The 23,102-nt window shown below is 54.2% G+C and overlaps 1 protein-coding gene across 5 annotated transcripts in view; it reads left to right on the top strand.

The window, feature by feature from the left end:
- Positions 1 to 8,472, top strand: part of MAPK4 (mitogen-activated protein kinase 4) — a 147,814-nt gene extending 139,342 nt beyond the window's left edge. For all 5 annotated transcript variants that reach the window (XM_072828457.1, XM_072828458.1, XM_072828460.1 and 2 more), the window contains 2 exons: positions 2,866 to 3,067; positions 5,799 to 8,472. In XM_072828457.1, the coding sequence (XP_072684558.1) occupies positions 2,866 to 3,067; positions 5,799 to 6,498 (902 nt within the window). In that variant the 3' untranslated portion in view covers positions 6,499 to 8,472. The remainder of the gene's footprint in view (positions 1 to 2,865; positions 3,068 to 5,798) is intronic.
- The last annotated feature ends 14,630 nt before the right edge of the window (positions 8,473 to 23,102 follow it).

The following is a 23,102-nucleotide window of genomic DNA, read 5'->3' as shown; positions in this document are numbered from 1 at the left end:
AAGGGGGAGAAGGAGGGCAGGTCCTTTTGTCCTTAAGGGCATGAAGCACAATTGTACACCTCACCTCCACTCAGGTTCTGTGGGCCAGAACTTGGTCCACGGCCCCAGTTCGCTGCAGTGGAAACTGTGAAGTGGGTGTTTACTCCATGCCACTTCGTGTCCACTGTTATGAATGGAACCATCAGGAAACCAAGAGAGACTAGGAGTGTCTTTAACAATGTCCTTGGCCATGATCCCCACTCAGTCATAACAGCCTCAGTTTTCTCTTCATTAAAGGAAAGGAGGGATCATTTCCTTCACCACAAACTAAGACTCAGCCCTACTACACTTGAGTCCTAGAGCCCTGTAGAAATCCCTCCACGAGATGAGAGGTGCATCTGCCTCTCAGAAATTCTGGATCAGAGATGTGTCACCCATGTCCCCTCCCCCAGGCAACAGCACACACATGCAGCAGCCCCTTGGTGACTCAAGGCTCAGAGTGCTAGGCTTTGTCTCAGCTCCTCACCGTTGTCCGCAGCATCCGCCAACATGTATGAAGCCACCACAGTGCTAGGGCTGGAAGTTAGAGACACGAGTGGTGCTCTCGCTGGGAAGACAGGGAACACCTGCCAGAGGTGGGAAAAAGTCTAAGGAACACGTCCTAAGGGGCCAGTGAGAGCTCTGGGTATTTGGGGAGAGGAAGGGAATCACGCACACTGAGAGGGACAGAGCAGCTGGCTGGGGGCATAGGGTGAGGGCCTGGGTCAGCCAGACCAGTCACAGACCTGGTGGCAGGAAGTGAGGCTGCAGAGGCGAGAAGGGCTGAGAGCCTATGAGTTTGGGCTCCACCCGATAGCTGGACAGGGGTTCACTAGCACCAGGCTTGCTCCGCCTCCCAATTGAGCCAAAACTCACCCCCAACCAAAATTCTCTCGCCTGCCTCTGGCCTTGGAAAGTTGGCCTTGACAAAAGGTCACCCCTGGCTTTAGGAAAATGAGGGGTCACCAGAATAAAGTACAGGTGGGGGAAAGGGCGCCAAGCCCCTATCAGGGGCACCAGCTGCTGGCCTGAGGCCCCTCCCTTGCTGTACCTTCAAGGCCGGGTGTGTCTCTGGCTGTAGCCCCCAGAGCTCGAAGGGCAGCCTGGATGACGCTGTGGTCCCCCAGCAGGAGGATGGCAGGAGAATGGAGATGGGCCCCGGGACCATCAGGTCCAAGTGTGAGTTCCAAACTCCATTTACTCTGAGAAGTAAATGTATCACAAGTGACAAATCGATGAGGAAAACTGGAAATGAGCAACAGGATTTCTCTGGGTGATGCAGGATTGGGGGCCCTAGGGCCCGGCCCCCTGCCTCCCAATCTCCAGAGATGCCTCTGAGAATCCTTCCAGAACCCCGAGGGCTCTGGGAAGTCCCGTTTGGAGTTCAGCGTGCCTTCAGAACACGTGGGGAGGCAGGGCCCAGAAAAGGGGAGGTGGGGGATGGCAGTGGCAGCTGGTCTCCACACTGAGGAAGAACAAAGCTCGTGCTGTGGTTCTCCCTGTGGAACCTTCAGGGGGACCCTGCTCGCAGCATGCACATTTTGGCAAGTCCGCACAGACCGGGGGAGCCTGGGCGCCCCAGGGCCCAGTATCTGCCAACCTCAACACACTGCTGTCCCCTGGTACCAATGTCCAGCTGAAGCCAGGGGGAGACCGCGCAGAGACTCCTGCAGGAGGTTTTTATGTGTCCGGCCTGGGGGTGCAGTGCACACATCATGCCCACCCCACCCACGGGCCCCAGTCACACAGCCTCACTGAACCGCAGGGGAGGCTAGGAGGTGCAGGCCGGGGTGCCAGCGGAGGAGCTTGCACAGTCACAGGGAAGAGAGAACATGCTGCCTTGGGGGAACGCAGTGAGCGGAGCGAGGCTGGTGGGGAAGGTGGAGGGGCCAGCCCGGAGCCCAGCAGCACCAGAGCGGGGCCGCGCACCCGAGAGCCCGGCTCTCCCCAGCCCGGTGATCTGTGGGGCTCCTGCAGGTGTGCAGCCCTGGCCCAGAGGCAGCCTCTGAGCCCAGGGCTCTCGGCAGTGGTCCGAGTCACTGCCCCCTTCTTGATCTTTCGGTCTAGGCATATGGAGCCTTACCACGTCCTCCTGGGAGGCCAGTGACCTTCTGAATCCATCACTTACCTGAATCACTGATGGATTTTCCTGCAGAGAGACCCGGGGCCGGTGTCAGGGGCAGGGTCGTGGTGCTGGCTGAGGCTCCTGAGCTCTGTGGCATTCCTCCCTTGCCATGTGGCCGGTAACAGCATGAGCCAAGCCATGATTTAAATGGAGCCTCCAGCACTGAGAGGTAATATAAACCTCCAGTCCGGAGCTGCCCTGAGATGACCCAGGGCAGAGCCCATAAGCAGACAGCCGTCCCTGCCCCCGCCCCTGCTTGGGAGGAAGGACACCGTCCTGCATGCAGAGATGAGGTGTGGCCAGTGTGCACCCACATCACCTGACGTGCTGCCCAAATCTTGATATACTTTCATGCTGCTTGGCAACCAGCCACCAAACAAGGCTTCTCAGTGTCCCACAGTGTCCCACAATCCGCCACAAATGGGAGTGAGGATAGGGAACCTCGGTGTCCCCCGACCACATGAGTGGAGCCACCTGTGAGGTGTGTCCCATGCTCTCTCCTAGAGACATTTTCTGGGTCTCTGCTTATCCATTCAGGAAGACAAAAAAGCAGTATCTGCTCTGAATTCATCCCTGGATGGTGGTGAGGATCACCAGGGAGGAAGATGGCCAAAAACCTTTTTACAAACGGGAAAGTACAAAAAAATGTCACCATGCTGAGGACTCATTCTCTGCAAGGCAGGGCAATGAATGACCTTCATATCTTGTTTTGCTCCCCGCAGCCATAGACTTTCTAGAGAAGATCCTGACCTTCAACCCCATGGATCGCCTAACAGCAGAGATGGGGCTGCAGCACCCCTACATGAGCCCATACTCGTGCCCTGAGGATGAGCCCACCTCGCAGCACCCCTTCCGCATTGAAGACGAGATCGATGACATCCTGCTGATGGCCGCCAACCAGAGCCAGCTCTCCAACTGGGACAGGTACAGTTCCAGGGGCCTCCAGCCCTGGAGTCTAGAATCCACATTCTCATCCTTCCATGTCTGTCTTGCCTTTGGTCCTCCCTGACCTTTCCCTCTGCCTCCCAAGCCCTAAAGCCTATGGGATGCTTTCCCTCATTAGTTTACTGCCTTTCTCTCCTGCCCCCAGGTACTCCTGGCAAATGAGCATGTGTGGGTCCGGGGCCTTCCTTTGTGTAACACAGACACCACTCCTCTTCTCCCTGCCTGAGTGTACTAGAGCCAGGGCTCAATACAATGTTCAGCAACACTTAAGGAGTTCCCATCACTGGAACTCACTTCTAGCAGACTGGGACTCTGCCCTAGAGAAGCAGACTGCGCCAGTGCACAGCAAGGAGACAATGCGACATTGATTAGTGCACAACACTTCTGCATGGTCCACATCGTTGGCACCTCCCAAGAGTGCCGTTAAGGGGGTGCCATTATTATTACTGCCCAGTGACACACGACGAAGCCACAACCCAGAGAGGGGAGACACTGGTGTCTTGCCACACAGCTGATGCCTGCCTCGGGTGGGGCCTCCTTGATCTGTGTCTATGTCAGACACTGTGGAGCAGTCACAGGACCCTTGCCTGCCACACGGGGCTTGGCCTCCAATCCTTCCCAACACTGTGTGCCCGGAAGTCACTACTAGTGACTCAGGATTGGATAGAACACACATTTTTTAACAATCTCTGTAAGCATGTTGGTTTCTCAGGTCTCTTCCTGCTCTGACGTTGCAATCAGGCAACGAAACATTTGGGTGTCACCATCTGCTAATCCTGGGAGGGAGAGCCAAGAGCTGCTCAGTTTAGAAATAGAAGTCAGGGGCTTAACAGCCAGGACTTGGAGGGGCCCTATGTGGGAGCTCCACTGTTGTGAGAAGGTGACAGCTAGTTATGTAAGTGACAGATGAGCAAGTTCTCCTTTTCAGTCATTTGACAGATGATGGGTTTCAGATGAAGGAGGCACTGAGGGAGGGCCAGGGCAACGTTGCTATTTTTGGAGAGGTTTGTTGGTTTGTAGTTGTCGATTGTTTCATCAAGAGTTGCCAGCAGATAGAGATTAATGAAGACTCTTTCTTCTGCCACCCCCATGCTTTTCCCGCCTTAGACTGTGGTCCCTGCAGCCCGGCCTCCTCTACTCCATAGCATTTGAGGACACAGAGCACTGGCCCAGAGAGGCCCATGCCACGCTTCTCATGACTGTGATGCAGGGTTGGTGCCAAGAAAACTATCACAGGGGTTCTTTGGCCACTGCTGACCAACTCTGACCAATTCTCAACCTGACACAGCTCTGTTCCTGACTTTCCCATCACACCTGCATGCAGGAGATGGGCAGTCAATGGCAGGCTCCTCCCTACAGGCCCTCCTGCTTTGTGCAAATGGCTTAGCCTTTGAACAGCAGTGTCCTCATCTGTAAGGCAGCGTGATAGACTAACTCCACAGAGTCTCTATGAGGACCTCAGAGAACCAGCATTTGGCCCCTGGTGTGTAGCAGCCAAGGATTAAGGGTCTTCACAGGTTCTTCCTCCTAGAAGTTTCTGTGATCTCAAAGACCCTCATGGTATGAGGCAGTTTTCACCTCTGGGGGGTGATTCCTGCCCTCCTGATGTCACTTGGAGAGAGGGCGGGCAGTCTTGGCCCTTTGCTGTGCCTCACAAACCACATGGTGTAGACTGCTGCTGTGTGCCTGCCCTCTCACAGCCGAACCTGCCCGTCCTTGGTGTGTTAGTTTTCCTGTGTGAGCACTAGGCACCCTATACCATGAGCAGCTGGCTGCTGGCTTCCCCCTCCCCTGTGCTCCCTGCCTCCCTCCACATGGTTCTGCAGAGAACACCCTGCACCTGGAGGAGGGGGCCCAGCTCGAGCTGCAGCCTGCACACCTTGCCTGCCCTTCATTTGCTCTTGGGTAGCTGACTGCTCTCTGTGGCTGCAGGGCAGCTGACAGGAGGCAGAGTTCCAAGGATCTTTGGCCTCTCCTGAGGGTGTCTGTAATCTTTCCGCAGACCCCACCTGCACTGCACTGATGCAGGGTGCTGGGGGCATCCCACCAGGTCCACTAGGGCAAGAGTTCTGAGCCCTGGCTCTATCTTTGCATCACCTGGGGTGTATTCAAACCACGCTGATAAAAAACCTCAGTCTAGACCTACAAATCCAAATTGAGGGTGTGGGAGGATTCTAGTCTGAGCCAGGGCTGAGAGGCACTTATTAGGGCCCTGCTGCTTAAAGTGTGGTCCCTGGACCAGCAGCATCAGCCTCACCTGGGACCTTGTTAGAACCACAGACTCTCAGGCCCCCTCTTGGAGTCCCTGGATCAAGAGCCTCAATTTAACAAGGGTGGTGGGCGATGTGTGTGCATGTCAGAGTTTGAGGAGCACTGCACAGGTGGATCCCCTTGAAAGGAGGTTCCATGAGGACAGGGGATTTGTTGTTCTGTTCGCTGCTGTGTCTGGAGTGTCAGTGTCTGGCACACAGGACGGTGTTGAAGCAGTAGCTGTAGGGCGTTGAATGACTACAGCATAACTACAAGGGTTAAGCCAAGAAAAATACCCCATTACCCAACCCCCTTGGGAAGCAGGGGTCCCAGGACCTGAGCACTGGGAAGGAATGGAAAGGCAGTCTGAGGGGGCAGGCAGGGACCAGGGGCGTGCCCGCCCGGGAGGCCAGCTCACCCGGGGGTCCAGTGAGGGGCTCCAATCACCCCTCTGCCCTAGGTACCCCGTGAGCCTGTCATCCGACCTGGAGTGGAGGCCGGACCGCGGCCAGGACGCCAGCGAGGTGCAGCGCGACCCCCGCGCGGGCTCGGGCTCGGCGGCGCTGGCGGAGGACGTGCAGGTGGACCCGCGCAAGGACTCGCAGGGCAGCTCGGAGCGCTTCCTGGAGCGCTCGCCCTCGTCCATGGAGCGCGCCTTCGAGGCCGACTGCGGGCGCTCCTGCGACTACAAGGTGGGCTCGCCCTCCTACCTGGACAAGCTGCTGTGGCGCGACAGCAAGCCACACCACTACTCGGAGCCCAAGCTCATCCTGGACCTGTCGCACTGGAAGCAGGCGGCCGGGCCGCCCCCCAGCGCCAGGGTGGCCGCGGACCCCGGGCCGCGCGAGGACGAGCCGGCCAGCCTCTTCCTGGAGATCGCGCAGTGGGTGCAGAGCACGCGGGGCGGCCCCGAGCCTGCCAGCCCGGCCCCCGGCAGCCCCGAGCGCCGCCCCGCCGCCTCCCCGCCCGGCCGCGCGGCCCCGGAGGACGGCGCCAGCCCCCAGTTCGACCTGGACGTGTTCATCTCCCGCGCCCTGAAGCTCTGCACCAAGCCGGAGGACCTGCCCGACAGCAAGCTGGGTGACCTGAACGGCGCGTGCATCCCCGAGCACCCCGGCGACCTGGTGCAGACCGAGGCCTTCTCCAAAGAAAGGTGGTGAGGGAGGGCGGGAGCTTGGCCGGGGAGGCCCGGGGGAAGCCCCGGGGAAAGCGGGGCCTGGCAGGAAGGGCCCCCACCCCCGGCACCTCCACCACCCCTTCCACCCCTCTCTGCTCGCTGCCTTGGGGTCAGCAGAACACAGGAAGGATCCGAGGAGGGAGAAGAAGTTCCATTTCTTCAACTGCCTTAATAATTAGCCTTTAACTTCTGGGAGCAGGTTTGGACAGGAGCCTAGTTTGGGGGTTGATCACTTTCCCAGAGAAGAGGGGGCCCTTGGGTTTTATAAGCGGCAGCCTGTCGCGAAGAACAGTGTCTTAGACAGCAGCCTGCCAGCCCTACCCCCTGGCCGGGTGCAGGTGGGTCTTGCTGACCCAGTGCCGAAACCATCTGGTCTGAACAGCCCCCCCCCCCCCCAGCAGAAGGACAGTGAGGCCAAGACGAGCCAAGTAATGCACTTACCCTCAGGCGAACCCTGTAGCCCCAGCTCACAGGCCCGTGTCTGTCTGCTCTAAAATGTCTTCCTCTGCTGGGCTCACTGTGGCTTTCCAGTCCAAGAAAATTTGGTCCAAGATGTTTCTTCCCTGCCCATTACCATCTGAGCTGTTCCATCTTTTATTCAGAGCAAAGTTTCTTGTATTCCAAAATGGGATAGGAAGCCAGTTTTACCCTCGAGGCCAACCATCTATTTTCTGGTTCCTCAAGCGCTTAAATATTCCCCTCCCCAGCACCCTTGTATTTGCTTCACCCCCGTGTGGTCTGAAAACCCTGTTTCAGGTCAGACCGGTTTGGGGGGCTGTGGGTACAAGAACTCCTCTTCCGGACCTGTGCACACACCTCCCCCAGAACTCCCTATGCACTTTCCTGACACATGCACGGATGCAGGCTTTCAGCCCCAGTTCCCCCAGGGGATGCCCTACACAGCAGTGTTTGAGGACAGCAGTTCTAGTAATGCCTGCAGCCCCACACCCAGCCACACACACAGAGCCCACCCGCAGACGTGCAGAACTCCTCTCCCAGCCTACCTCGGGAACTAATATTCTAGGCGTGAATTACTCATTTGGAGTAAGCAGGGCCCTGAGGTGCCTGCCATGGAGCAAATGTGTTAGGAGAGAAAATTTCACACGGGACCATCATGCTTCGTTAACACTTACCTTGACTTTGATCATCTGCTTAGCCCTGGCAAAGAGCAGGCCCTGAAGAAATGCATTGAAAGCAAGTGGCCTTGCAGGCAAGTAACCCAGAAAGGTAGGAAGATGCGAAAGGCAGGGTCCTCACGGGTCAAAGACTTTACGGGTCAGGCAGCAGCATAGAGACCCCAAGACACCGTCAAAGCAGCCATGCCCCTCATGGCTCAGGCCAGGATGAGCTCGGAGCATGCACCCTGGGAGGTATACTCACGCCCAGAGCCTGGGAAGCTGGTGGATGGCCACAGCAGGCCCTCATGGGAGCATAGTCCACCTCTGGAAGGCTGTGCCAGTCCTGCCACTGGTAGTCTTCTCCCCCCTGCACCCCTAGGATACCTTTGGGAGGTCTAGCCAGTCCATAAGCAGAGGACTCCCAGCGTTGGCCTTGGGCTGTGCTCACCCACCCTCAATAGCACCTGAAACCTATCCGCTAACTAGGAGTTGTACATTGAAACCTGCAATACATTAGAAACTTATATTTAAGAACAGAATTAATCACACTGACCAATTTTTAAATGGAAAATATGTAAATATGAAGTGTTTGGATTTCTTTTTTTCTTTCTTTCTTTTTTTTTTTTTTTTTAAGAAAAGGAAATATACACCACTCCTCACATGCCATTTGTCCTCAGAGGGCGGCTTTACTTTTTTTGGTAAAGGAATAAGCTGCTGACCTTAACCAGGAATTCATATATAACTGTTATTATAGAGGAATTGTTATAACTACTCACGTTTTAAGAAGATCTATTAAACTTGATCAGGACGGGCCAAATAAAGTTTTATTGGAACACAGATTCCTGTATTCATTTAATATCTCTCATTCATTGGGATCCCTGGGTGGCGCAGCGGTTTGGCGCCTGCCTTTGGCCCAGGGCGCGATCCTGGAGACCCGGGATCGAATCCCACATCGGGCTCCCGGTGCATGGAGCCTGCTTCTCCCTCTGCCTGTGTCTCTGCCTCTCTCTCTCTCTCTGTGACTATCATGAATAAATAAATAAAAAAAAATCTTTAAAAAAAAAATCTCTCATTCATTTACACATCACCTGACCCTGTCTTGGGCAGCGGCTGGTTCGTTGGAGCCTGGTTGGCTTCTCCCTGCGTCCCTGAAGCCAGGGTTTTGAGGGGCTGGAGTTGGAAGGAAGGAGAGTGGAGAATCTATAGAGATTGGTAGTCAGGGAAGTGATTCCAGAACCACCTGGGTCAGTTCTGGTGTCTGTACTGTAGATTTCTTTTTTCCTTTTTTAAAAAAGATTTTATTTATTTATTCATGAGAGACAGAGAGAGGCAGAGACACAGGCAGAGGGAGAAGCAGGCTCCATGCGGGGAGCCCAGTGTGGGACTCGATCCTGGGACCCCAGGGTCCCTAGGTCCACTTCCTCATTAAAAATGAAAATCAACGACAAAACACCAGCCCTTGGAGTACTTGGCCAGGGCACGATCTCCCTTCTGTAAGGCGTATGTGCCTCTCTTACAGGAGAAACTCCCGTGTGCAGGTTTGTGCTGTGATGACTCTCTTCCCTGAGCAACCCCCTACTGCTGCCTAGACCAGGGTGCACACCTGACCCAAGCTGAGCCATCATATTCTCCCTCCTGGGAATTTAATTTAAGATGCAGAGATGCCTGTTGATCTTGCTGGTGCTTGAACTAAGGATGAGCCTACTTGGGAACTGTGAGGCGCCCAGTTCAATCCGTATTTCTAACTACAGAGAGAGGGGAGGAAAGCAGGAGATGGGACGTGCCCACGTGCTGGTGGGGTTTCTCCCTGTCCCCATCCCTCGTAGGTGCCTGCACCTGGTTCCATCGGATCCCCTGTGACCACATAACGCCCCTTTGTATCTCTCTTCCCCCGGTGGACCTGGTTACTTGCAACTGTGGGGATGTGAAGGGCTTTGGAAAGGACATAGACAAAACCCACACCTGGGCCAGAGTTGGGTAAACCCAAACTCGAGAGAGTGACGAATGCCAGGTAGGAGGGGAAGATGTTCAAGGGCCTGTGGGGGGTGGGGGTGGAGGGGGAGGCAATCTCTCCTCCGCTGACCCGGCTTGGGCAGGCTGAGGTCAGCTACAGCCAAGAGAGGTCCCTCTGGCTTAGCACACACACAAGGTCTGACACTCTTACTGGGAACAGAGACATTCAGAGACCAAGGACATCAAGGTGTTGGTGTCATTAAACTTACATCAAAACCTGCAGGCAGGAGAGTCTATCCAACTGACAAATGTCCCCGACCACAGGAAGGAGAAGAGCCCAGCTGTTCTTTACCAAATGGCTTTCATTAAATTAATTACATTACCCCTACCTAGACAGCTCATTCTACACCCTCGAGTTTTAATAAAATCAGAAGTGTTGTAGCAGAAAGAGACCATCTAATGAATCCAATTCTTCACCGTGGCGAGAAGGTTGTAGGTTCAGAGAGACTAAGTGACAAGGGCAGGTCACATACAGGCTGTGGCTCCTAGTTCCTCCTTCTACAGCATGATGCCTTCTCTTGGGACCTGAGGCATTCACTAGAGTTAGCAATCCAAAGCCATTTCCCTCCCCAGAGGCTGCAAACATTGCTTTCCCAACCTTTCTAGAAATGACCCACAGCCATGTGACCCATTTCTGGCTGGTGAGAGATAAACGGATACTTCCTGGGAAGCTTCTCAATACTTAGGTTAAAGGGGAATCTTGAGAAGAAAACTTTTTACCTTCTGCTTCCTACTTTTGAATTAAGATGCAATGCTGGAATATAGCAGCCATCTTGAGCTCATGAGGCAACAAGCCAAAGGACAAAAAGTCAAACCGACTGTGCAGGTGAAGAAGAGGAATCAAACGAGCTCAAGTCCATGATGATGTCATTCAGCTGCAGAACCAGCCCTAGAACTGCCTACATTCAGACTTTTTTTAGATTTTATTTGTTTACTTGAGAGAGAGAGAGAGTTCTTGCTCGTGTGCTCATGAGCAGTGGAAGGAGAGGAGCAGAGAGAGAAGCAGAGCCCCGCTGAGCAATCCCAGGACCCTGAGATCATGGTCTGAGCCCAAGGCAGATGCTTGACCCACTGAGCCACCCAAGTGTCCCTACATTCAGAATTTTCATTCAGAAAAATATAGCCAGTTAGTGTTCAGTTACAATTCTCTTTTACCCGCCTCGGAGTGGATGGAGAATTACTTGAGGGATCCAGGTTCCTCCACTACGGTGCTCTGCTCTGCCTCAGGCCTGCGACAGCTGCAGTCTAGGCTCCCACGCTCGGCGCATCCTTGGTGAGGTGCTGTTGTCCTATTGTCTAACCCCTGCTGTTGGTAAGCGTTCGCACACGCCGGCGACCAAGTGGCTGACCCCAGGGGTATGTTTCTACATAGCCTTATGCCTTTTGTTGAGAGAACCTGGCATTTCCTAGAACAGATGAGCAGCAGAAGTTCCAACCCAGGGGTGCTGGGTGGCTTAGGTGGTCAAACATCCGACTCTTGGTTTCAGCTCTTGGACCGAGTCATGGTCTCAGGGTCCTAGAACCCAGCTCTGTGTTGGGCCCCCCATTCCCTGCTTGTCTCTCTCTCTTGCCCCATCCCCCGCCCTCTCTGCCCCTGTAAAATAAATTAATCTTTTCTAAAAAGGTGAGTTGTCCTGTTTTTAAAAAAAAAGTTCCCAACCACTGTGAGTGTCTGAGCTCTTCCGTAGACTCCACATACAGCCAGACGCCGGCTCTCATCCCGTCCTACCGCTTAGGGGAACCCTCTGGCTTTGTGTTTTGTGTCCTTAACCTACAGTCCTCCTGTCATCCCATCTCCTCAGCCTATTTTCTGAGATTGGTGCTAGATATTTAGCACACTCCCTCTTTTCCAGTCCTTCTCCCTGGCTTTCCTACCTGCTCCTATCTCCCACCTTCTGCATTTGCTGGAGATTAAGACATTTACCCAGAGAAACTCCCATCTGCAAGCCCCATTCCCTCGTGATTTCCAGTCATATTTCTCCTTCACAGCGGAGGGCAGGAGCAGCTCTGGTGAAAGAAGAGACCAGGAGGATGTGCTACAGGTGCAGCCCACGGAGCACCACCCTCCCTGTCCTGCACTCCCGCCCTCAGCCACACCCCCTTTAGGACACACATGGCTTAGGACTCAGAACTGTGGAAGATGCCTCCCTTTCTCTGCCATCATTTCAGTGAGGTCTTTCCTACCTGCTTCTCTTCCCATCCGCATGTACTTGCCCTCCCCTTTGAAATCCTGGTTGGTGACATTTCCAACCTGCACTGTCCAATCTAGTAACCGCTGACCACATGTGGCTGCAAAGTGCTTGAGATGTGGCTGGTTGGAATTGAGATGTGCTGTGTCAAATACACACCAGATGTCAAAGACTTAGGACCAAACAGGGAAAGCAATGGAAAACACCCTACTTACATTTGCTATATTGACTGCATATTTTTTATATTTAATGACTGCATATTAAAATCATATTTTATATCCTATATTAAATTGAATATGTTAGGATAACTTTACCTGATCCCTTTTACTTTTCTTTTCTTTTTTTTTAAGATTTTTTATTTATTTATTCAGAGAGAGAGGCAGAGACACAGGTAGAGGGAGAAGCAGGCTCCATGCAGGAAGCCCGACATGGGACTCGATCCTGGGTCTCCAGGATCACACCCCAGGCTGCAGGCAGCACTAAACCACTGCACCATCGGGGCTGCCTCTTACTTTTCTTTTAAAGATTTTATTTATTCATGAGAGACACAGAGAGAGGGGCAGAGACACAGGCAGAGGGAGAAGCAAGCTCCATGCAGGGAGCCCGACGTGGGACCCGATCCCAGGACCCTGGGGTCACGCCCTGAGCCGAAGCCAGATGCTCAGCCACTGAGCCTCTCAGGTGCCCCTCTTTTACTTTTTAAATGTAGCTAATACCAACTTTTAAATTTACATGGGTGCCCTGCATTCTACTTCTCCTGCCCCCCACCCCCATTCTGTCGGACAACACGGTTCTAAAATGCTATGGGTTGATGGTGGCCTTCGTCCTTTTACAATAATATTTCACTTCAGTGAGGTCTTCGTCTTCTCAACCTTAAGGACTGGCCCTCACAGTAGTACTCCAGGCCCCATGGAGTCTTTGTGGGGCAGGTCACTTTCAAAGCAAATCAAAGATGGTTTGCAAACCCACTTAAATTGCCCTAAATGAAAAAGTAGTGTTTATGGAACAGACACAATAGTGTCTCTCTCACATTCTGAAGGCAAGAAGCAGGAAGGACCCTCATGAAGGACTCAGCCTACACCCTTGGGGAATCAGGAGTCACGGTTCCTCTGTTCATCTCCTTTCACAAAGGGTTTCGTTATCTCATCTCTTGGCTCAAGCACTTCCGTTTCACTTGAAGCCGTGAACCTGAATATCCTTCTGCTTCATCTGACTTTAGCAAAATCAATCGCTAAAGTCACTAGAGCAGAATGGAGGATCAAGACGACCTGCTTTCCAGATTACAGGTAATTTATTTATCTCTAGTGATGCTAGACACTGCATTTTACTTTTGGGTCCTGTAGCTCCGAGCTGTGACTTAATTTTTTTTATAATAAATTTATTTTTTATTGGTGTTCAATTTACCAACATACATAATAACACCCAATGCTCATCCCGTCAAGTGCCCCCCTCAGTGCCCGTCACCCATTCACCCCCACCCCCCACCCTCCTCCCCTTCCACCACCCCTAGTTCGTTTCCCAGAGTTAGGAGTCTTCATGTTCTGTCTCCCTTTCTGATATTCCCCACCCATTTCTTCTCCCTTCCCTTATATTCCCTTTCACTATTATTTATATTCCCCAAATGAATGAGAACATACACTGTTTGTCCTTCTCCGATTGACTTACTTCACTCAGCATAATACCCTCAGGCTCCCTGGGACACTAACAGACAGCTGTGACTTATTTATTAGATCTGACAATAAGTCTGCCTTGTGCATGCAGAAGAGACTTCAGTCCGAATCGGAAAGCGGGGTATGCTATGCCAGGGATGGCCAGTGATCTAATGAAGGGCAAGCCCTCTTACTCTCAGGGAGCTTAGCTTGCAGAATTAGATCAAAAGGGATGGAACCCCCTTACGATAACACATAGTTACGAAGACCTGCCTATGCGGAGGGTTGTACAAGCACAACTACATCCCTTAAAACCTAATGGGACCTGGTCAGATTAAAAAGTAGCCAGGGCGAGACCTGTCGTGAGAGTCGCCGATGTCCCTCAGGTGGGGTGAACAAAGCTCCATACTCCAGACACCCCCCACCCCAAGTCCATCCCAGAGCACCGACGTCTGTCCCACCACCACATTTCATTGTCACCTGCAACCACGTTACCTAGAAGGAACATGTTGCCCTAGCCAGACAGCCTTCACCAGCTCACCTGGAGCAAGCCTGAAGGACGGAGCACAGGTCAGTGCAGGCTGTCTGGGATAGGCAGGAGAAGCGTGGCCTGCGACAGGGTAGCAGGATCCACTGCCCCAGGATGGCCCCAGGACATGGCCTCTGGGTGGAAGCAATTAGGAAGCAGCAAACACAGGGGAGCAATGCTCTCTACCTTTGCTTTCTGTCTTTTCTTTTTTTTTTTTCTTTTTTTTTAAGATTTTACTTATTTATTCATGAGACACACAGAGAGGCAGAGACAAAGGCAGAAGGAGAGGGGAGCCCGATGCGGGACTCCATCCTGATCCTGGGACCCCGGGGTCACACCCTGAGTGAAGGCAGATGCTCACCTGCCGATCCCCCTTGGGGGGTGGGGGGTGTGGGGTGAGGGGTGGGGGGCCCCTCCTCCTTTCTGTGTAAAGGTCTGAAGGCAGGGTCTGCAGATTGAGGCTTCTCAGCCCAGAGAGGGTGCAGAGGAATCCGCTTCTGCACTGGGTCCTCCCCAGCTCTCACCTTTCCACACTTTGCTGCCTGGGAAGCCCCAGGGCCCTTCCTCCATCCTGCCATGTCTATACTGCCCTGCTGCCTCATGGGACAGGCTGGGGGCCCTGGGCCACCACTTTCAAGGGGCTCCTAAGGTTTTTCCTGGGCCCTGCACCTGTTGGTAACCTGTTGGTAACCTGCTCTCGCTTGTTAAGCTGTCTTTTCATTGGAGTCCTGACTGAAAACCTAAGTGGGTAGAGGTAACCTGCCCCCACCCCTGAGACAACCTCTCTTCCAAGACAGAAAACCAGATGGGAGAACCCTCCCCTGCTTGGCCCCGCTTGGGAAGGAAGGGGGTTCTGCAGGGAGAGGTGGGCAAGGGCCCCCCGGGGGGAGGCTTTCTTTTTTTCTGGACAGAGAATCTGAACTCCCTCGTGGGGGAGGCCGCCAGGTGCAGCGCGGCGGGAGCCCACGATGCGGGGGGGTAAAGGCGGGGCGGGAGGAGCCTTGGGCTGGGGAGCCCCAGGACCCAGCCGCCCGAGCTGGACCTTGGCTTCTCGCACCAGGAGCCTTCGGCAGCTCAGACGTCCTCGCGGTCGCCCGGCCACTCCTCTGAGGCCCCGCAGCGGGCCTCCCGGCAGGTGGAGCCTCGGTTGACCTCAGAGCCGCGTGGGCGCACGTGCCGCCCGCAGCCCTGCAGAGGGGCGCGCTCCTGCGGCTTCCTCGGCCCAGGCCGGCCCGCAGCAGCTCCTGAGGTCGCCAGGACGCAGCTGGGCACCAAAGAAGCCATCGCTGCCCCGGGACGCCCCCGCCCCCCCCCCCCCCGAAGGCCGCGGCTGCTCCGGGGCCACCACTCCAGGCTGTGGGCTGTGGGGCTGTGGCGGCCGCGCGCCCCTTGCCGGACTTCCAGGGCGCTCCTGGTTCCCCAGGACAGCCCTTCTACCTTTCCTGCCTCTTCTGTGTCTGGGCTCCCCCCGGGCGGAGGGAAGGAGGGGCGGGTCCGAGAGGCCGAGGGGCTAGAGGGCCCCCCAGCAGCCCTCGGGGAGCCCTCCCCGTCGATGCCTTAGGAGAGCGAGGCCGCAGCCTCCCGCCTCCCGCCCCGGGGTCGCTGCTGCCGGGCACCGGCTCCGGCCTCCAGGGGACACGACGCCGGCCGCAGCCGCCGCGGTTGGGAAGCCTCGGCATCGCCGCTGCGCAGGCCCGGTTTCCCTTTCTCAGTCCACACCCGTCTCTGAGGGCCGTGGAGAGCCCATCACTTAGGCCGGTCACCCACCCCGCCCAGCAGCCTGGGGGGACACAGGGCCGCGGGGACTCCAGGCGCGGGGACCCCAGGCGCGGACACCCCAGCTGCGGACACCCCAGGCACGGGGACCCCAGGCGCGGACACCCCAGGCGCGGACACCCCAGGCGCGGACACCCCAGGCGCGGACACCCCAGCCGCGGGGACCCCAGGAGCGGGGACCCCAGGCGCGGACACCCCAGGCGCGGACACCCCAGGCGCGGGGACCCCAGCCGCGGACACCCCAGGCGCGGACACCCCAGGCGCGGACACCCCAGGCGCGGGGACCCCAGCCGCGGACACCCCAGCCGCGGGGACCCCAGGCGCGGGGACCCCAGGCGCGGGGACCCCAGCCGCGGACACCCCAGCCGCGGGGACCCCAGCCGCGGACACCCCAGCCGCGGACACCCCAGGCGCGGACACCCCAGGCGCAGGGACCCCAGCCGCGGACACCCCAGGCGCGGGGACCCCAGGCGCGGGGACCCCAGCCGCGGACACCCCAGGCGCGGGGACCCCAGCCGCGGGGACCCCAGCCGCGGGGACCCCGACCCTTACAGGCGGTGGAGGCCTAGGAGGCCCGCCTGGCGCTTGGCCGCTCCATCCTCCACGGTGGGCTCAGCCCCAGGCAGCTCTTGGCTGTGCCCCAGGAGGCCCCCCGGAGCGCCAGGGCTGCCCCGCCCGTCACCACAGGTCACCAGGAGGAAGGACCCGGAGGACCCCCACGGGATGCTTGAGAGCTCAGGCTCCCTTCCCCTTGTCCCTGCGAATGGCCCTGGGGCAACCCCACGACTGGTACCTTCAGTACCATCTGCTGCGGGCGGTGCCATTCTTGGACCGAAGGTCAGAGGGATGGCGACAGGGACTTCCAGAGAGCGCCAGCTTTTCCTGCTCCCCGAGGCCACCATCACGGAGCCAGCTCTTGACCTCCCCTGGGAAGCGCCACCCCTTCCTGTTAATGGTGTCGGTGTCACTGGAGCACTACAGGGGCTTCATGGAACCAAACAAGTGGCGAATTGAAAACAATCAGACTCGGATTCGGTGACAAACCCTTGCTTGTTAGAGACCTGGATTTTAATAGCTGTACTTCTACTTACTTCAGGGATGCTGTGAACAATAATGAGTGTGAGCAAGGGTTGTTGCCTGAAAGATTATAAAGCAGAGTTGGTTTTTTTTTTAACTATATATGGATTGACCTCTGCAAACCTCTTAATATTTAGGCTAATTATATTCACTCTGGGGACTGAGATGACGAGCAGAAGAAAAATGTGTTCTTCCAAGTCAAAATCATCTGCAGGAGTCCCCAGACAGTGGGTTGGGTGCCTCCCACTGAAGACCAAGCACCCGACAACAGGGACTGGAGTCCCGGCCACTGTCACCCTCCTCATCACAACACACAACTGTTGGGAGGAAAGACTTTTCCTTTCCCCACTTAGGGTTCTGTTTCTGGGGTCTGTGAATTCAACTGACAAAAGACATATTAATGGGAGATTAAAGGTTTATTCCTATAGACACAGAAGCTGACAAAAGAAGGAGCTGGCTCATGAAATAGTTGAAGTTAGAAGATTATGTGCCGAATTTAGGAGGAGGGTGGGGAAGAGAAGGCTTTTAGGAAAAAATAAATGGGTTTTTAGGAGAACACTCAAGAGATAAAGTTTGTGATAACATTTTTCTACACAATTATGAGTGAGATTTCTGTCTCCTTCAGGACCTTGAAACCACCCCGAAGAAGGGATTTGGGGGTGGATTTTATCTACATTCTCCTCTCTGGGAGTAGGTCTGGCCTGAGGAAGGAATTTATCACTCTCTTACTTCCCAGATTTTATTGCTTTTAGAGTCAGAAAGGGAAGCTCTGAGGTTTCTTTCTGCATCTTTTGATTCTAGATTGCCTTCAGCTTAAAATAATCTTTATTCCTCAAGTAGTATATTTTGTGGGAGGCATATTCCTCTCTCCTTCACCACTGAGAGGGGAAGGTTTCCTGTATGAAGCAGCCCCACAGAGCACTCAGTCACTCTAGATTTCCACCGGGAGCACTTTGCCCCCATGGAGCACTCACCTGCCCAGAGCACCCCTGACCTTCCTGCAACATTGCCTCCCACAGCTCCGCGCCCCCTTAGGTCCCTTCTGCTCAGTGAGCGATGAGAGAGGGGACAGTGGAAGACACATGACCACTGTTGAGGGAACCACAAGCCTCCATCTTTGCTGCTGTTTTGTTCCCAGTCAGTGAGGAGAGGGGGATGGTAGGAACTATGAAGGAAAGTTAAGTCATTTTAATTAGGGCTTTGAAATGCAAACGCTAACACACCAAGCAGAGAGGATCATGTTTAAAACAGAGAAGGTGTATTATTTTTAGATGTCTCAAGAAGCTAAGAGGTTGCTGGAAAACAGCCACTAAACCAGTGTTAGAAGGAAGGGGTGGGGGGGTGGAGGTTAGGGTAGGGCCAATTCTCAGGCCAGAGCCACACCCACAGGGGTGGCCTGGACCACGGAGAGAGGGGTATGAGAGCAGGAATGGGAAACCTGGCTGAGGCTGAGAAGGTGCTGGTCCACATTCGTGGAATCTGAGAACCCTGGTGAGGGAAGCAAGGGTTCTGGTTGAGATGTGGGACCAGATGAGGGGCCAGGGTGAAGCTCAACAGGCTGGTCAGGACCCCTTCCTGGTGAGGCGCACTGTAGGGAAGCAAAAATGTGGGGAAAAGGCTTGGGGAACCTGAATGTGTAGTAGCAAACAGACTTCCGGGCCAGGAGACAGGAGTTCTGGGTCCTTCTGCTGCCTACCTGCATCATGGACCTTGCTCTGTCTCCATGACATAATTGAGATGACCCCATGAGTTGATGGGATGAGAGATGCAACGTACTCTGAGGTCCTGTATGCATGTATCACTGTTTATTGGGAAGGATTACTTAGAAAGGAGGACTTCAGGTGGACACACACCTGGAGAGGTGACTCTGGCAACCACAAGAGGTTTCTTCTGAGCAAGTCTGTAAGGCAACAGGAACCCCAGACAAGACCAGACATGGTTAATGCAACAACACGACTGATCAAGTGCCCCCAGTGAACACAGCCGACCCACTCCTGCCTGAAAGACCTTGCAGCATGGCAAGGGGAGTCAAAGACTTACCCACATGGCCGTTCCTTATGCTCAGAGCATCACCCGCCTGACGCAGGTGAGTGGCCCACACCAGCTCTTCATTTGGGGATTCTGATGCCTTCCATCTGCCATGCTTGGGAAGCCATGCCCCCCAAATTAGGTCAAATGCCTGGTGATGGAATTACCAGGAAGTGCAAAGAATACTGATTTTGGGTGTAGGGAGAAGTGGGGGGGGGCAGCAGGCAGGGGAGGTGAAGAGTTGAGGAGAGAGCAGCCAGTAGCTGCTGCGAGAGGATAATGAGATCGGACTCGACCGAGCAAAGCCAAAGCATCTTGTCCATGTCTGCTGAGCACCTGCTCCAGTCTGGAAGGGGGCAGTGAACGGTCCCACAGGCCCGCATGTGTGGTCAAGCTGGCTTTGTCCCCTCCTTCTCACCTCCCCAAATGCTTCTATTCAGTAGAATTTGCAATTTGCCAGCCTGGTAGTTCAGTAGTTCAGATCCGTAGGATACCTTTCAAGGAAAGGACACCAGAATAGGGCCCCCAAACACCACACTCGTTCTTAAGGTGGAAAAGGAAGTCCTACCATTATTAGAGAGCCCTTCTCCCTTGGGGAGGAGGCTTTTTTTTTTTTTCTTTTTAAGATTTTATTTGTTTACTCATAAGAGACAGAGAGAGAGAAAGGCAGAAAGAGAAGCAGGCTCCATGTGGGGAGCAGGATGTGGGACTCGATCCCAGGACCCCGGGATCAAGACCTGAGCTGAAGGCAGACGCCCAACGACTGAGCCCCCCAGGCATCCTGGGGAGGAGCTTTCAGATGCTTATCATTTGCCAAAAGGCCAATATTGTGCCCTTGGAAACCAAGGGATTTGGTGACTTCTCAGTGGTTTGCCCCTCACTCTTGTTGAGTTTCCCTTAAAGAACTGGAGTAGCCTACTGTCAGAGGGCTCTGGGGAAGGAGAGAGGATGCCCCCAAGAGAGCAAGGAGGGAAGCTGATCTTGAGGTGAAAGGAGGGGGGAGGGAGAGAGGCATTAAGGGATGACTGAAGGGGGAGACACAGAGAAGAGGAGCGAGGGAGGAAGAGAGGTGCTGGGGAGACTCCGTCTAACAGTGACATCATGGGATCCCTGGGTGGCGCAGCGGTTTGGCGCCTGCCTTTGGCCCGGGGCGTGATCCTGGAGACCCGGGATCGAATCCCACATCGGGCTCCCGGTGCATGGAGCCTGCTTCTCCCTCTGCCTGTGTCTCTGCCTCTCTGTCTCTCTCTGTGTGACTATCATGAATAAATAAATAAAATCTTAAAAAAATTAAAAAATAAAATAAAAAAATAACAGTGACATCATGTTTTTCCACTTACCTCATCAGGCACAAGCTGCCCAGGGGCTTGTTTTCCTATGAATTAGAATGTTACTCAGTTTGGTTTTTGTGTATTTACCCCCATGAGTTATTTGTCCTAAGGAATGTCTATAGTGCACTCCCTGCCAGCTCCCCACCTCACAACCTGCCCCTCGGAGGCCAGGAGCCCACATAGGTCTATCTGGCCCGGTGCTCAACACCATGGAGTGGGAAGACGGGGAAGATACGGGCAAGATGAGGAGCAAGCCCTGAGCCCTTCATGCTGCTGGAACTGGGCCCAGGCGGGAGAAGTCTGCCCTGATCCTCTCGCTTCCAGCAGGCCGGGCTCTGCTCTTCCCTGCACAATTAGGCCCGAAATGGCCACCCTGCCTCCTAGACCCTGACTTGCAGACCCAGCACCTGGAGCCAGACCTCCATCAGAATCGGAGAAGAAATCAAATGAGCAGGAACTGATTGAGTTTAGGAGAGAGAGAGAGAGAGGCTGAGTTTATAAAGGTTGTGCTCTGTTGCAGCCATGGTTCGGATTTGATTCCTGGGCCTTGTTCTTTCAACAGACACGGGCACTAGGAAATGAGGACATGTGGAGGCTGAGAGATAATTGGCAATTCGGCAAGTGTCAGTCTGAAAGTTTTCCTGTCACTCAGAGCTCAGGTCATCCTCTGAGCCTCTGTTTCTTGACCTGCAAAACCGAGACAATTAAAAATTACTTCGGGGGCATCTGGGTGGCTCAGTCTGCTAAGCATCCGCCTTCGACTCGGGTCATGATCCTGGGGTCCTGGCACTGAGCCCCCAGTGGAGTCAGGCTCCCTGCTCTGGGGGGAGTCTGCATTTCCCTCTCCCTCTGCTCCTCCCCCTCCTCGTTCTCCTACTCTTGCTCCCTCACTCGAGCTCTCTCTCTCAAATAAATGCATGAATAAATGCATGAATGAATGAAAAATAAATAAAAAAATAAATAAATACTTCAATTATTCCATCAATGAACATATATGGGGTGAGGATCTATTATATCCCAAGGACTGGGGCAAGGGCTGGAAAAACAGATAAATACCACAGCCCCTGAATGACCAAAAACACATGCACTCCCTCCCCATAAGAAGACTTCAGAGCTTGCAGAGAGCATCTGTTTATGACCTCAATCCACCCCAGAAGAAGGCAGGAAGTTTCCAGATGGGAACACCAAGGGAGGGGAGCTTCAATGCCCTGTCTGTGACCTCACACCTGGTCTATGGCTGGGCTGGGCTGTGGAATCGGGCCTTAGGGTCAGATGCCCAGAGCTTTAGGGGTAGCCTATGGGGAGGCGGGGGGTGGTGAGTACTATAGACTAGATATTTGTGCCCCCCTAAATTCATACACTGAAATCCTAACTCCCAAGGTGATGGTGTTGGGACATAAGGTCTTTGTAAAGTGATTAGGTCATGAAGCTGGAATCCTCAGGCATGGGATCAGTGCTCTTCTGGGGGGGTGCAGGGACTCCGTGCTCTTAGAGAGAGATCCCACAGAGCTCCCTCACACCTTCTGCCATGTGAGGACACAATGAGAAGACAGCTGTCTATAAGGAAGCAGGTTCTTACCAGACACTGAATCTTCTGGCCCCTGATCTTGGATCTTGGACTTTGTAGCCTCCAGAACTGTGAGAAATAAATATTTGTTGTTTATAAGCCACCTTATCTATGATTTCTATTAGAGCAGCCTGGACAGAAATTGGTCCAGGAAGTGTGGTGCTGCTACAGCTGATACCCGGAACTGTGGAAGCAGCTTTGGATCTGAGTGCTGGGTAGAAGCTGGAAAGGCTTTGAGTTCCTGCCAGGAAGAGCCTATGTTGTCGTGAAGGGCCTGTCAAGGGCTATCCTGGTGAGGGAGGGCCCAGAAGGAAAGAGGAGAGCTGACGAGATGCCTTTTTGGCTGATGTGCTTCTGCTTCGCCTCTCTTCCTCCTCAGACTTGCTTTTTTCTGCTTTCTCAGCTAGTTGGAACCTAAGGAGGCACCAGTTGCTAGTAAGGAGCAACAAGGAGAATGCAGAGCCCTTGGAGAAAGGGGTAATGGTGACCTGCCCCTGGAATCAAAGCCCTCGGGTAGGGGAGAGAGGTCCCATTACCTAAGAACATTCCTGGTAATTCTCTTATGAATAGCCTTTCCCTAACAAAGTCTGGCTGAGCTGCAATGGTGCTTTCATGTTGTGAGCATTGGAGCAAATTCATTCATTCATTCATTCATTCATTCATGCATGCATGCATTAATTCATTCAACAACTATTTGTTGAGCACTTGCTATGTGCCAAGCACCATGGGGGATACAGTGATGAAGAAAGCAAACAAAGCTCTTGCTTGCAAGGGGCTCATGTGTAGTGCAGTACACCTCAACTTTTTCTACCTCGTGTATCCATAGGAAATGATAACATGTTTATTGCACATCGAGGTGAGTGATGAGGTTGCTCTGGCTACAGGTTCTCTGGCTGACCCAGAACCTCTCTCCACCCTCCCCAGGCTGTGAGGATTAATGTCACAGTAACCCATGTGCAGTAGCACACTGGCTAGGCCCTCCAGTTATAGGACTATAGCAAGTGGGGAGTTGAACTTTATGGAGGACCATGAATGTAGCCTCAGAAGAGTGCAATGCTGCCAATTCTTGACACTCCTCCAAGTGAAGAGGCAGGGTCTGCATCCTTCCCCTTGAATATAAGCAGGCTTGTGATCATTTTGACCAGAGCGGAAATTATGCTGTATGACTTCCAAGGCTGGGTCATTAAAGGCCAAGTTGTTTCCATCTCCTTCATTGGAACCTGAGCATTTGAAGAACTGAGCCTCCATGTGAGAAATTCCACCACCCAAGATGGTGTCCCAGAGAGACCACATGCACGTGCTCTGGTCCA

Source organism: Canis lupus, chromosome 6, assembly GCF_048164855.1.
Source record: "Canis lupus baileyi chromosome 6, mCanLup2.hap1, whole genome shotgun sequence".
NCBI classification, from domain to species: Eukaryota; Metazoa; Chordata; class Mammalia; order Carnivora; family Canidae; genus Canis; species Canis lupus.
The sequence above is the reverse complement of the archived record's forward strand: the minus strand, read 5'-3'. Positions and strand labels throughout refer to the sequence as shown.